The sequence below is a fragment of the Thunnus maccoyii genome, chromosome 16 (assembly GCF_910596095.1).
Source record: "Thunnus maccoyii chromosome 16, fThuMac1.1, whole genome shotgun sequence".
Lineage (NCBI taxonomy): Eukaryota > Metazoa > Chordata > Actinopteri > Scombriformes > Scombridae > Thunnus > Thunnus maccoyii.
Genome location: NC_056548.1, coordinates 1,614,729 through 1,628,428, shown reverse-complemented (window position 1 = coordinate 1,628,428; position 13,700 = coordinate 1,614,729). Strand labels below are relative to the sequence as shown.

At 39.0% G+C, this 13,700-nt stretch overlaps 1 protein-coding gene and 1 long non-coding RNA gene across 2 annotated transcripts in view; one reads left to right on the top strand and one right to left on the bottom strand.

Moving 5' to 3' along the window:
* The first annotated feature begins 602 nt into the window (after positions 1-602).
* LOC121880530 lies at positions 603-4,884 on the top strand. The gene is made up of 3 exons (XR_006091577.1): positions 603-1,139; positions 1,604-1,661; positions 3,439-4,884. It is a non-coding gene; the product is annotated as an uncharacterized LOC121880530 (long non-coding RNA).
* Positions 4,885-11,844: 6,960 nt separating this feature from the next.
* The window catches only part of ehd4 (EH-domain containing 4), a 42,211-nt gene continuing 40,355 nt past the window's right edge, over positions 11,845-13,700 (bottom strand). The window contains exon 8 of the mRNA XM_042388442.1: positions 11,845-13,494. Within this exon, the coding sequence (XP_042244376.1) occupies positions 12,937-13,494 (558 nt within the window). The 3' untranslated portion in view covers positions 11,845-12,936. The remainder of the gene's footprint in view (positions 13,495-13,700) is intronic.

Genomic DNA, 13,700 nt, shown 5'->3' with positions numbered 1-13,700 from the left:
TTATTATTGAGGTCGTAGTAGGCGGTGGTGGAGTACTGGATTAGATTCAGTGGTGTGGATATAATATGATGCTGTATTGTTACTATTAATCTACCCAAAGTATGTAGAAATGGCTCCATGTTGATGAACAACATTAAAATATTCTTGCATGTATTTGTTGGTGATAAAAACAAAGAATAAAATATACTAAATAATAAGTATATAAGCAACATTTTGAATTCAGGACCTTTACCTGTATGTGAGTATTTTTAGACTACAGTATTTTCTGCTTTTACCTTAAAAAATGGATTATAATAATAATAATAATACACTTTATTTATAATTAATAAGTGCATGACACATGTTTGACACACGAAAAAGACAATTTAAACAACAGTTAGAATATTCAAATCTATTATTTTATGTAAAATCTTCATCTGAAAAGTAAGTAAAGCTGTCAAATAAATGTAGTGGAGTAGAAAGTACAATATTTCCCTCTGAAATATAGAAAGTAGCATCACATGGAAATACTCAAGTAAAGTAAAAGTAAAGTACCTCAAAACTGTACTCTAGTTCAGTACTAGAGTAAATGTTCTGCACTGCTGAGTACACAGAGTACTTTTATTCTGCTGTATTGATACTTTTACTGCAGTAAAGGATCTGAGTGCGTCTTCCATCGCTGCTTTAGGACAGTAAATGTGTGGACGGAAACGGCAGCAGAGTGAGAGCTCTGCATTTCTCCCTTCCAGCCGCCATCCTGCAGAAATCCCAGAGGAATTCTGGGAATGACGAGCAGCAGGAGGCCTCGGTGTTCAGCCTGCAGCTGGCGTCCGGTTATCAGAAAGGAAAACATGAATTGATACGCAGACATATACGAGGGCCGAGAGGAATGTGTCAAACATGACAAACTGGTGTTGTTTCTTTAAGGTTTGTGTTATTTTAACATTTCTGACAGCGTGTGGAGGCTGAGTTCAGCAGGTGTATTTAAAGAAACATCTGCAGTTATCAGGACTGATGATTGATGAGTGTTCGTGTTATCAGCTGACAGACTGCAGTTAATATCAGGTTATCCGGCAGGAACGTTTCTCCAACAGATACCAGGAGGAACAACACTGACATCACCGCAGTGACCCCGACACAAACAGCTGAGGAGGAAACCTGTGAGTTTTATATCTTTGGTTTCGGTTTGATCGAAATGAGAGATTTAAAGTCAGAAAGGAAAATGAAAATCAAAAAATGAGCATCCAGGATTTACCTGTGATACATATTGATCTCTGATCACAAAGTCCTGCTTTATTTAAGACCTTTGGTAACATACTGCTGAATAAACTGAAAGGATTCTTTTTTTTTTAAATATGACAGATGTAGGGTCTCTGATAAGCTATTCCATCATGTGATCAATCAGGAGGAAGTTACTTGATAAATAAGTCTTATTGTTCACATTCAGCCAACAACTGTTTTACTCTTAAATTGTAAAAAATATGCCATAAATTTCTCTCAGTATAATGAGAAAATGTATTTCCTTATTATGAGATAAGACTTTGACGACGATGATGTTTTCTTGGGTGTTTTTCTTGTGGCAAAACATAATCCAGAAACCTCACTTTGACTCTTTCTCTGATAGAAACTCGTCTAGGTTCCTTAAAGAGCATCGTATCATCACGTGTTCACCCTAAAAGAAAGTAAGACTTGATCGATTCATTCAGTTCATCAATAAATCAACTCACTCAACATTCACGGGATGAATAACACTGCCTGAGATACAGATACAGTCTTATATTTCAAACACTGTGCTTGTTATAACTAGTATTTATTCTCATTATAACAACAAAATGTACTTATTTTTATGTGAATAAACATGTGTTCTTTTTCTTGATATAATGAGAAACATTATCTCGTTATAACACATGAACTCTGACATTATAATAAGAGAATCTTATGACGTGTTACTCTCTCAATATAATGACAGAACTTTAGAGCCTTCTTAAGTGTTAATTGTAGAAGTTTGATTAATATGGGTCTTATTTAAACTGATAGAAGTTCAATTTAGAGACCGTTGTGATGTCAGTCGCCCAACAGTGACCTGTAGTTACGTTTGAGTGAAAGATGCCGTCTGGCAGCTGTAGTGATTATGACCCCGAACAGATGACGTACATGTATGTGGACAGATTTCATCATTCAGAGCAGGAGTACGGAGCACAGATTGGACCAAAACGTCCAGTTTGACGTTTGCATTAATACGTCAAATTTGTACGTCTTAAGACAACAGAAAATACCGTTAACACGTCCGTTTTGAACGTCTTAAGGCGTTTAAAATTGGGAGCTACGACTTCACCAGTTTCTGAGGGGAAACCTTACATAACCCCCCACTCAACCTACCTCGTATGAATAGAGGTTAAGAAATTATATTGATTTACAGCAACATTATTAACATCTGATCAGCCACCAGAGTCCAAAATGATTAATAATAAGGTAATTAGCCCAAACGAACCCACTAGCAAGAGCCCACATGACCACAACGCAGACATACGTACGGCCCAGCGCCCCTTCGACAATAAAGTATGTTGACGCCAACCAATAGTACGGAAGCCTCAATAGTCCAAACGCCTTAAGACGTTCAACATGGACGTGTTAACAAGGTATTTTCTGTCGTCTTAAGACGTGTAAATTTGACATATTAATCCAGACGCCATAGAGGAGGAGGGTGGATGGAGTCACATGATCAAACCACAGATCTGCTCGTTTCATTTAAAGGACTTGTTGTAAAATTTAGAATTTAGTGAGAGAAAATGTTCTGTACTTCCATATATCAGTAATGAAACTGCTGCCAGTTTCCAAAGTCTTGCTTTGGAGTGAGATGGGATTGGAGATGATGCCTGACAAGGCAGGATGTGAAGTTAAACATGCCAAAATTTTCAGTAAATACACAAAAACTGGGTCAAAAATCATGCTTGAAACAGCCAAATACACCAGTAACTCTATTAGATCCAGGACTGACTGAGTCTGGGTGCAGCAGGGAAACAGAGATGCGCTGAGTCAGTTCCTGGATTAATCTTGGTTACACTAATAATAATAATAATCATGATGAATCAGCCTGCATGAGTCTGCAGATGATGCAACAGCAAACACACAAACACAGACAGACAGCAGCCGGCATGGAAACACAGCAGCTGCCTGTTGATACGCTGTTCAGATGTGTCCTGTCAGATGATTTTAATGTAACTTTAATGTGACAATTATTTAGACGATTAAATGTCTAAGAATGTCTTCAGAAACCTTCGTCCATATTTTTATAGAATCTATGATTCATTCACATGTTTGCAGATTTTCTGGAAATTCTCTGAGACCCTTTAACCAGAGCAGCTTTAATAGAAACTGGACTTAGTCCAAATGATCTGAATATTTTATGTAAAAGATTAATTCTTAAACACATCTGTGGTAAATTATTGTGTTCTGAAGATTTTAGGTTCTTCATCTCTTCCCGTCTCTCACCCCGTTCTTGGAGAAGACGCTGTTCATCCACTTGGTGAAGGTTTTCTTCTGGACCGCCATCCTCTGCTCCTGCAGCTCTCGGACCCGCCCCGCCCCGTCCTCGTCCCCCTCCATCCTGATTGGCTGTTAAAAAGGGACAAAACACAGCATTAATGTTTCCTCAGGTAAACACCTTCAGAGACTGAAAAGAGACTATTTTAACCCCGTTATCAGTGGCCTTTTATTAACAACACCTGTACAGCCTGAAAACTGCTTATAAACACTAATATTTTCCTCCGGAGATGCTTCTTTCAAAATTTAAGAGTCTTACGTAGAGGAAGCAGGTTTCTGGTTTCATATTTTTAGGTCTGAAATCTTGCCATGAAACCTTTTATATAAAAATCTGCTGCAAGTTTGATGATTTAGGACGATTCTGATTTCCATTCTGTGCAGCTGATGTACAAAAGTCTCTCAGTCTTAATGTCCTCATGCAGCGCTGTGTCCTACAAATTTATATACAGCAAATCTGCAACAGCAAATACATGTTCTCTCCATGTCTGCGTGATGAACATGAGCTTCATCCCACATTCACTGGAGTGAATGTGAGTGTGGATGGTTGTCTGTCAGCCCTGTGATTGACTCCCTACACATCTCGCCTAATGTCAGCTGAGATCTTCTCCAGCTCCTCCACGAGCCTCTAGAGGACCAGCGGTAAAGAAAACGGACGGACAGATGATGAGGAAACATTTTTAGTCGTTCTAGCAGCACGGCGCTACGGGTGGAAACGTCGGTCAGGCTGTGATATCTCGAGAATGATTGGATGGATTTCTATGAAACTTGGTTCAGACATGCATGTTCCCCAGAGGAGGAATAATCCCCACTTTAATGATCATCTGACTTTCCCTCTATAGCGCCACCAGCAGGTTGACTGGTGGCGTATTGAACAAAGTCTCCCTGCCAGCAAGTCAAGACAGTTTTTATTTATAAAGCCCGACATCACAAATGTCAAATGCTTCAGGGAGCTTTACAATCTACACAGTGATACAACATCCTCTATACTTAGAGCCTTGAGTCAAATAAGGAAAAACTCCTAAAAAATTCCTTTAATGGGGAAAAAATGGACGAAAGATCAGCAGCGGCGGCGGAGGATTCCTCTCCCAGGACGGACAGACTGGAAATAGATGTCGTGTGTTCAGAATAGAACAAATTACAGAAATACAACAAGGTCAAACAAAATGACTGTCTTTTGCTTATCGAAGGTGGATTCTGATGTAACGTTTCCTCTGGTTGGTCAAGACTTTCACTGAGTCAGTGTCAGTTAAAGATTTTATTTTTATTTATGCTGACAGAAGCAGTTACGCCCCTACTAACAACACTGCTGTAAAGATTCCACGTGTGTGTGTGTGTGTGTGTGTGTGTGTGTGTGTGTGTGTGTGTGTGTCATAACTTGTTGATCTTTGATTTCCTGGAGTGACACCAAAACTCAGACATTCAGCTCTAAAGTCTGTCACCCACCCTGAGTTTATAGGGTTACAGGAATATGTGATTCCTCTGTGCTGTAAACTCTGCTGTTGTCCCAAAAAAAAAACACGTTAAAAACATTAAAAACATGTCGGTGAGCCACATCACTGCACTGGGTGACACGTTTTTATTCATCCGCTGCTGAAAATAGTCCTCAACAAATGAACTATTTCCTCCTGTTTGTTAAAAACTACATGAAACTATATGTTTTTGTCTTTATTTTGTAGGAGTCTTTCCATCCCTCGTTATTTTATTGTAATATATTTAATTCTGTTTATCTTGTCTTAGTTTTTCAGAGAGCTCTTTAGATAAGTTTTTAGCTTCCTGCACAAGTGTTAGTTCATTTTAAATTCATGTATAGTTGAGTATATGTAGGTAAAAGTGTTTTTTAATATGTGAATGTCTCAGTCTTCAGTAGGAACCAGTGGAGCTGAGAGACTAACATGTATATATATTTGGACTCGTGTATATACAGGACAGCTGTAACGTTACTGATTGACCTGAAGAGCACAATGATTAACCACTTTTCAACCAGTAAAAAGCAACAGGGACATCATTTTTTTGCATTTCTCAGTTCCTGAAGGAGATATATCAACCAAAGCTGGATTAACAACCAGACAACTTCTGCCACAGTTTATTCTACATCATGTACGTCTGTCTACGTAATCCCATTAATCTCTAATTAGCTCTAAATTTGCATCACTGAAGTCCAGTCTGATCTCTGACAGCTGATCTTCTGGTCCTGGTCTTGAAGAAAGACTCTGTTTGAAGATTTTAATAGTTTTAGTTTATATCGAGCTCATCTGTTGTTAAAGTTAAAAACTGAGTGACAGGTCGTATTATTGCATCATAGTGCCGTAAGGCTGCAAGCAACTATTATTTTATTGAATAATGTATTGATTGTTCGGTGTAAAAAGTCGATCATTATTCTCTGAAGCCCAGGTCAACATATTCATCAAAACTGCTAAAGTAGCAAATATTCACATGTGAGAAGCTGCTGTTTGGGCGTCAACAAGGGCCCAACGACACACATTTATCCTATAGGAGGTTAATCCAGCCATGTTATCAATAAATAATTTCATCTTTTTTTTTATTATGAGGCTCAAACAAACAGTTGACATGTCAGTTCAACAGAAAACGGTTTATTATCAGAAAACTTTGTATCCCGATATTTATCAGACATTTTGGGGGGTTTGCATTTACATAGCTGTGTTCAAAAAGCCGTCTGAACTTGTACTAGATTTAAAAAATATTTACGATATTACAGATGAAAACTGCTCCATGAACAGGACACATCAGGAGAGATTAGATCAATCAGCTGGAGTTAAATACAAACATACAAATCTACACCTGAAGCACCTTTAACTCTGCTTTGTGACTGAATGTTATATAATATAATTACATAATTTAACTAATTATAAAATATTCTTCCTGTCACATGCACATAAATCACAGAGCATCCTGTACTTTTTTACTTCTGTCGTTACAGTTCTGCCATCAGAGACGTTTGGCAGCAGGAAACAGAGAGAAGCACAATCACACAGGACTAAAATAACCTGCAGATAATAAATCCTGCAGAAATACACTCCGACTACATACTTATGAAGAACAAAAGACACAAAAACAGACAGTAAGAGACACTTAAAGATGCACAGTGCTGCACACACAAACACTTAGAGAGGAAACTGTTACTTTTCTTACTTTTCACTCTGGTCGCCTGCTTATTGTTCTTCCTTCAGCTCAGGAATCTCAGACAGAGTGGGACATCCAAAGATGTGTCGGAATAAAGAATTAAAAGACACCTTCTGCTCCGACAAACAGTCTGATCTGATGTTACTGTTTGAGCCAAATGTTTCCATCAGGGATGAGTGTGTTTTCATGTGTGTGTATGTGTGAACTTTGACCTCCAGGTGTCAGCTGCTGTCAGGTGAGTGGATCTGCTCATGCTGTAAATCCAATGGCTTCAAAGTTCACACTGACAGTATAACACACACACACACACACACACACACACACACGCGATCAGCTGAAAGAGAGGTTTATGGTCGGCTGTAGAAGAATCAGAAGCATAATCGTGTCATTTATGTCTAATTAGTGAACGTGTGTAGTTCACTTGCTGCAGGAAAAATCAGCTCCGGTGCAGAGAATCAGTTCTGCTTTGGTTCCATCCTGCATTACTGCACCTACATCAGAGTCAGATACTGTTATTTACACAATACTGGAATACTGCTGAGTTGTTTACTGTATATGAAACTGAATATTGTATGATTAAAAAAAAAAAACAAAGCTGGAGAGGAAAAAGGAGGTGGAGACTGTTCGAAGTACAGTAAAAGTAGAGTTTGTGTGTGTGTGTGTGTGTGTGCGTGTGTGTGTGTGTGTGTGTGTGTGTGTGTGTGCGTGTGTGCGCGCGCGCTAACCCTCCTTTTCCTTTCAGAAGTATAATTAATGACACACGTCCATCTCTCATCCTGCCAACACATCCTGACTGCGGCTCTGCGGAGAAACAGGACGTTATGCAACGACTGTCTCCATCCAATGTTTGTCTGAAAGAGACGAAGACAAACTGTAAATCTGCTGCTGTTTGTGTTACAGTTACGAATATTAAAAAGAGCTGGTTCACCCAACAACAAACAGCACATAATGGAACTTCCTGGATTAATAGTTGAGATTCACATCTCCTGATGTCTCATTTGGTCACTTTGGTTGTAAAATTCTCTTTTTATATTCAGTCAAACTGGAGTTTAAAGAGTTTAAAGCTATATAAGGTTTCAGATCTCCTCTTTTCTTCATTATCTTTACATGTCTGGACCACTTTGAGGCCTGAAATATAACAAATATTAATTATATTAATCTTCACTGCTGCCACAATGATAAAAACATATTTACTCAGTTTCTTGTTAAAACCAGAAACTTTTCTTGTTATTCTGATATTTCATGTTGTTACTAGAAAACAAATTATTCCATTTTTACAAGGAAACTTTCTTATAATAACAACATATCATTTTATCGTTATATCACAAAACGTTATTTCAACAAACAAAACACGTTTTTCTCGTTATAAGTTTGTAAGTTTTTATGACCAGAAACTTCTGATCAGTCAGAGTTTAAAGAGACCAAACTGTTCAGCACTGACTAGAAACAGTGAAAATGAAGGTTTATATGATTTAATTAAGTTTTAATTGATTATTGGGATGAGACATGACGACGTATCATCCATCCATGTGGCAGGTCAAAGGTCACACACCTGATACACCTGATGTTACAGCTGCGTTACATACAAACACTTCAGTTAAACTCTCATTAGTCTCTTTTTAGATTGATTATGATCATAAATATGTTTTTATATTGATTAAAAACTACATCGCTATAGGTTACAGTGTGTCTCAGCACTAAAATTTCTTGTAAAAACGTAATAATTTGGTGGTAACGATGAGAAAATATGTGAATACTGTGAAACACATCCTGATAACAAGATATAAATATGTTTTGTTTTTGTGGCAGTAATAATTAACGATGTTTTCTATTTGTTACTGACATCTTTACATACAGATAAACAACAAGTTCTTCTTCTTTGCTTGTAGTTTTTGAGGCTCAGACGTTGTTTTTCTCATTAACAGACTGAAGAGTTGAGTTTAATCAGTACTGTCGGATTCTTTAACACAATGTATTTTATAAATAAACTGTCAGTTTTTCATGTAAGATTTGAATCTGCAAAGTAACAACTAACAGATAAATGTAGCACTTTAACCAGCAGGACATGAAAACAGCTGCGTTAATGTCTTGAATAAACTTTATTAGTCTCCAGCTCTGCTGACAGGACGAGAGGTGGAGCTGCATCATCAGTAAAACATCAGAACAGAGTGACAGACTGTTTCCCAACATCAAGAATACAAAACACATCAAAATCAAACAAAAATAAAACTTTTACATTCAGATAACTGAAGATTAGATTTTTTTTCATTCATCGTCCGACTGAGTGTTTTTACAGAGAAGGAACATCAAAAGAAAGAATGAAAAGTTTTGCAGGTTTGACTTAAATATTCACTTAAAACCTTTATTTTATGAACCTTAAATCAGAGACAGAAGACTGTAGAGACGTTCCCTTATGGAAAGATACAATGCACTGACAGTGTCTGATCAGAATACATCTGGTTATATACTAGAAGCTTTGCTCTTTATTTAAAATGAGTCTTTCTTTGTAATTTAAGGCACTGAAAAGAAGCCGCAAAGCTGCTGATTCCTCAAAGACGACTTCAGTCTCGTCATAGGAACAAAAAAGGCTTTAAAAACACGTCTGACTGAAGCGTGTTGAACTGAAAAGGCACGAGAGTTCGATATGAAGCCGCTGAAACGAGCAGGCACTGCTGGGGAAATGTGCAAACGTAGCTTTAAGATCTGAGCTGATACTGAAGGATGATTCTTGGGATTCTTGTGCATCTTTAACAACATTATATTCACTAGATTAATATCTGTGATCTGTGAACGCATCTGTTTGGTGTTGAGCAGGTAGCGTACGGCGGCTTTTTACAGCTTCTTCTCTGAAAACGACGCTACCAGAGAGACGCTGAGAGTGAAGCAGAACAGTAAAAGTTGCAGCTGGACAGTTGAACAATGAGCTGAAACTCACTATAAAGCTCCGTAAAAGCCGAGAGGAGCTGCAGATAATTCTCTGTAGGTTCATCGCTACGAGCCAAACACATTACACACTGACATTTATATATAGAAATATACATTAGAGGAGCTTTTTAGTGATGTCACCGTGCACACAGATGTCAGATATGAAACATTAAACCAGCAGACAGTTATGATATATACGTTGTTTTGTGCAGAGTCTCAGTTTGGCGGCAGGTTGTCACTGTTCATAATGAAGATACATTTAATTTCTGTGGGAAATATTAACGTTACTGCTGCGTTTGTTGCTGCTTCGACTCGTTTCAGTCGTTTTCTGCAGGTTGGAAAAATGTTCACAAACACATAAACGCTGCTGTTTCGCTGTCGTCTGTGGACTCTTTAAGGAGGAAAGTCTGCAGTCATGAGAGGTCAGAGGTCACCGCCACCGTCACCTCCTCTCTGCCGCTGCTTACAATGCGAGGAAGCTGCAGCCAGCGGACGAACCGTCCACTGCGACGCGTTACAGGACGCCGCGTCCGTCCCGCAGGAACGTGTTAATGGCGAGCAACGGCGGTCACTTCCATTATCACCTGCTGTTCAAACACCACAGACTCTGACCTTTGACCTTGGGCAACCCTGCGGACCCCGCGTCCTGGTTTGAGACTAATTCTGCACTCGAGATGCTAAATAACAGCTTCCTGCTGGAAACATGAAGACGAGTCAGGAACTAAACATGTGACGACTGAATACTGAATCTGTGTGATCCTGTCGGGGTCGTGACCTCTGTGACCTCTGTGACCTGAGCCTCGCTGTTTGTTAAATCACCTTCAAATACTATACTTTACATTTTTACACTTTTATCTACAGTAAGTCTTGTTAGTCAGGTTTCCATCCAAACGTTGAACAAACTTTCAGCAGATTTCCAGAAAAACTGTCAGAATAAAACGTCCTGAATGTTTGTTTCCATCTGAATATCAGCAGATAAACAGCAGGCGGCGCTAATCCTCCAGTCGGTGCTGTTAAACCATCGCAGAAGAAGAGAAAACGACGAGACGACGTCGTTAAAAGAGCGACAGTCAAAGCTCAAACGATGGAAAACATGATGGAAATATGACGTTTCTGTTGATGTGAGGAAGGTTACAGCCTCCTCATCATCATCGCTCCACACAAGTCACATGATTCATCTTCCATCGTTTGCACTCAGATTGAAACTGTGAATAAAAACATGGAGGATGGAAACCTGCTGCCATGACGACGTTTTATTCTCAAACAGTTGAAACTTTAGAGTTGAAACTGAACTTGTTCACGTTCTGATCATCGATTGATAATCGATTGATGATCGATTGATGCTTTTTAATCATTTATGGAGATAAAATCCAAAATATTTGCTGGTTAAAGTTTCTGTATGTTTGGATTGTGTTCTCAGATTAAATAAAACCTTCAGCTTTTTCATTATTTTTGACTTTTTAGAGAGTAAAAGATGAATCAAGAAAATATTAATAGATTCTGTTAATAATGAAAAAACAAACATTTTGCAAAAGTCTTCAGTGGATATTTAAAAAAAAAAAAGAGATAAAATATTTGAAGGTGAAGGACTTTATTTCAAGACTTTCCCTCTGTCTTATTTTGAAAAATTAAAATAAATCTCTTCCACCAGTAAAACCAGTTTGAGCAGCCCAGTGAGTTTGAACCTTCGGTTTAATCGGCTGATGACGAGTTTTTCTTCACTGTGGACGGAAACAAAAACCTCGAAGCTTCGTTTGTTTCAGGAGTTTAAATTTAAATATTTTCATTAAATCAAATCAAACTTTTTATATAATTTACATTTGGCATTTTTCAGCAGTAATAACCATCTGATGTACTGATGTTGTGTAATTATCTCTTTATATGAAGCTTCCTCACATTCACCTGCTGGATTCAGATTATACTGAACAGCTGATGAGTCAACAGAAAGAAAATCAATCAGAAACTATTTTGATTATTGATGAATTGTTTCAAGCAAAACGTTTTTTGGTTCCAGATTCTCAAAAGTGTCGATTTGCTGTTCTGTCTTTGAATTAGAGCTGCAACAATTAGTCTTTTATATTAAGCAGCAACCATTTTGATCATTTTGAGTCATTTTTTAAGAAAAAAATGTCCAAATTCTCTGATTGCAGCTTGTTAAATGTGAATATTTTTTGTTTTCTTTAGTCTCTTTGACAGTAAACTGAAGATATTTGTGTTGTGGACAAAACAAGACGTTTGAGGACGTCGTCTTAGGGGTTTGACATTTTATAGAACAAACAACTAACCAATTAATCGAGGACATAATTGACAGATTAAGTTAATTGCAGCCTTAAATTGAAAATCTTAATGTTTTGAACTGTTGTTCAGATGAAACTGTGGCCTCTAAGAAACTGTAAATTCCATTTTTTCGCATCTTTTTTTTAAACATTTTATCAACTAGACGATTAATTAAAGTCAGAGTAATTGATCATGAGAACAGGTGTGTCATTAACCTGCTGCTGAAACACAGAGTGGATTTATTTATTTAGAGTCACCGAGGTGAAGACGTCTCTGTGGGTCAGAAGAAGAGGATTGAACAGACTAAATAAACGGAGTCAGCCTATAAAAACACATCTGCAGTTACCAGCAGTGACCACAGGTGTCGCTATAGCAACCAGGACTGAAATCTGAAGGTTTGAAACTGTAAACTGCATGAAAAGACTTGAGAGCTGATTTTCTGTGTTTATCACAGAGAGGTCTGGTCTGTGTGGAGACTTCAAGACAGGAAGTGTTATTTTTTTTTATCTCTTATTTTATTGTAACTGTTCTTTGGTTTTAAGCACTTGAGCATTCGTTCAGCTACAGAAATAAAGTTCTTCTTCTTATTAAATATTTTACAGTGATGATGATGAGGATCGACAACCAGGAGGAAGGAGGGGGAGTGAAATATTTCAAAGTGGCTCATCACATCACTGTGGCTTTTAAACATATAGGAGGCAGAAAATAAAGGAAAATGAAGGCAGGAAGTTGGTTAATATCAGGATACTTTCTTCTTTCATGATTAAAAGTCCAAATTAAACCAGAATTAGTAAAATACGAGGCTACATTATGCAGGAAGTCATCTTTTGGTGTCTTGAAATCAGCTGAAATGCACTTTACATAAAACCTTATCAAATAAAAGTGTAATATTTCCTCAGTCACTTTGCTTGTGTGTTTGCTGGACAGTTATATTTTTGACCCTTGACCTCCTGGAGCAGGCGGTTTGCTGATGTGTTTCTCTGTCAGTCTGAACATCAGCAGCAGACACGTTGATGATATCTCCTCTGCTCAGTCGGTCTCTTTGGCGTCAGTCTCGGCGCACCGTCGGCTCTAGTCCTCGCTGTGGTTGTACAGGGCGTCCGCGGTGGGGTTTTTGCGGTGAATCGGAGGCACCAGGTGGTCGGGCAGCTCGGTGGGCAGCTCGTAGCCCTCCAGTTTGATCTTGATGAGGTGCTGAGCGAGGGCGAACTCCTCGTCGTCCAGCATGCCGTCCTTGTCGCAGTCGGCCAGCTTCCAGATCTTCCCCAGCACGGTGTTGGGCAGCCGCGAGTTCATCATCTCCTTCTTGGCGTTGACGCCGGTGATCTTGCCGTTGACGGGCATCAGCGTGTAGAAGATCTCGTCGTAGCGGTGCTTGTCCCGGCTGACGATCCAGTCCTCGGCGTCGGCCCCGGCGCTGATGCCCTCGCCGTAGCCCTGACCGAAGGGCCCGTCCTGGGAACCCTCGAAGGCGCCGCCCGACACCATGGCCGGCGGCTGCTTGGACTCCTCCTCCCGGATCATGGCCATCAGCACGGCGATCTTAGTGGCCAACATCTTATCCACCGACTCGATCAGCTTCATCTTCAGAGACGGGAACTTACTGAAGTCGTAGTGCTGCAGCATGTCCTGGTGGAGGAGGAGAGACATCAACATTTAACTGTTACAGACATGAACTAACATCTGACGCTCGATTCGCTTCGTTTGTTTAGCAGCAACATTTAACCTGAAGGTCTGTGGGTCAGCTCTGTATTAATATTCTGGGGCTCTACTGGAATATATTTACATGATTTCCAGTTAAAAACTCCTTATTGATCTTCTACTGGTCCTTTATG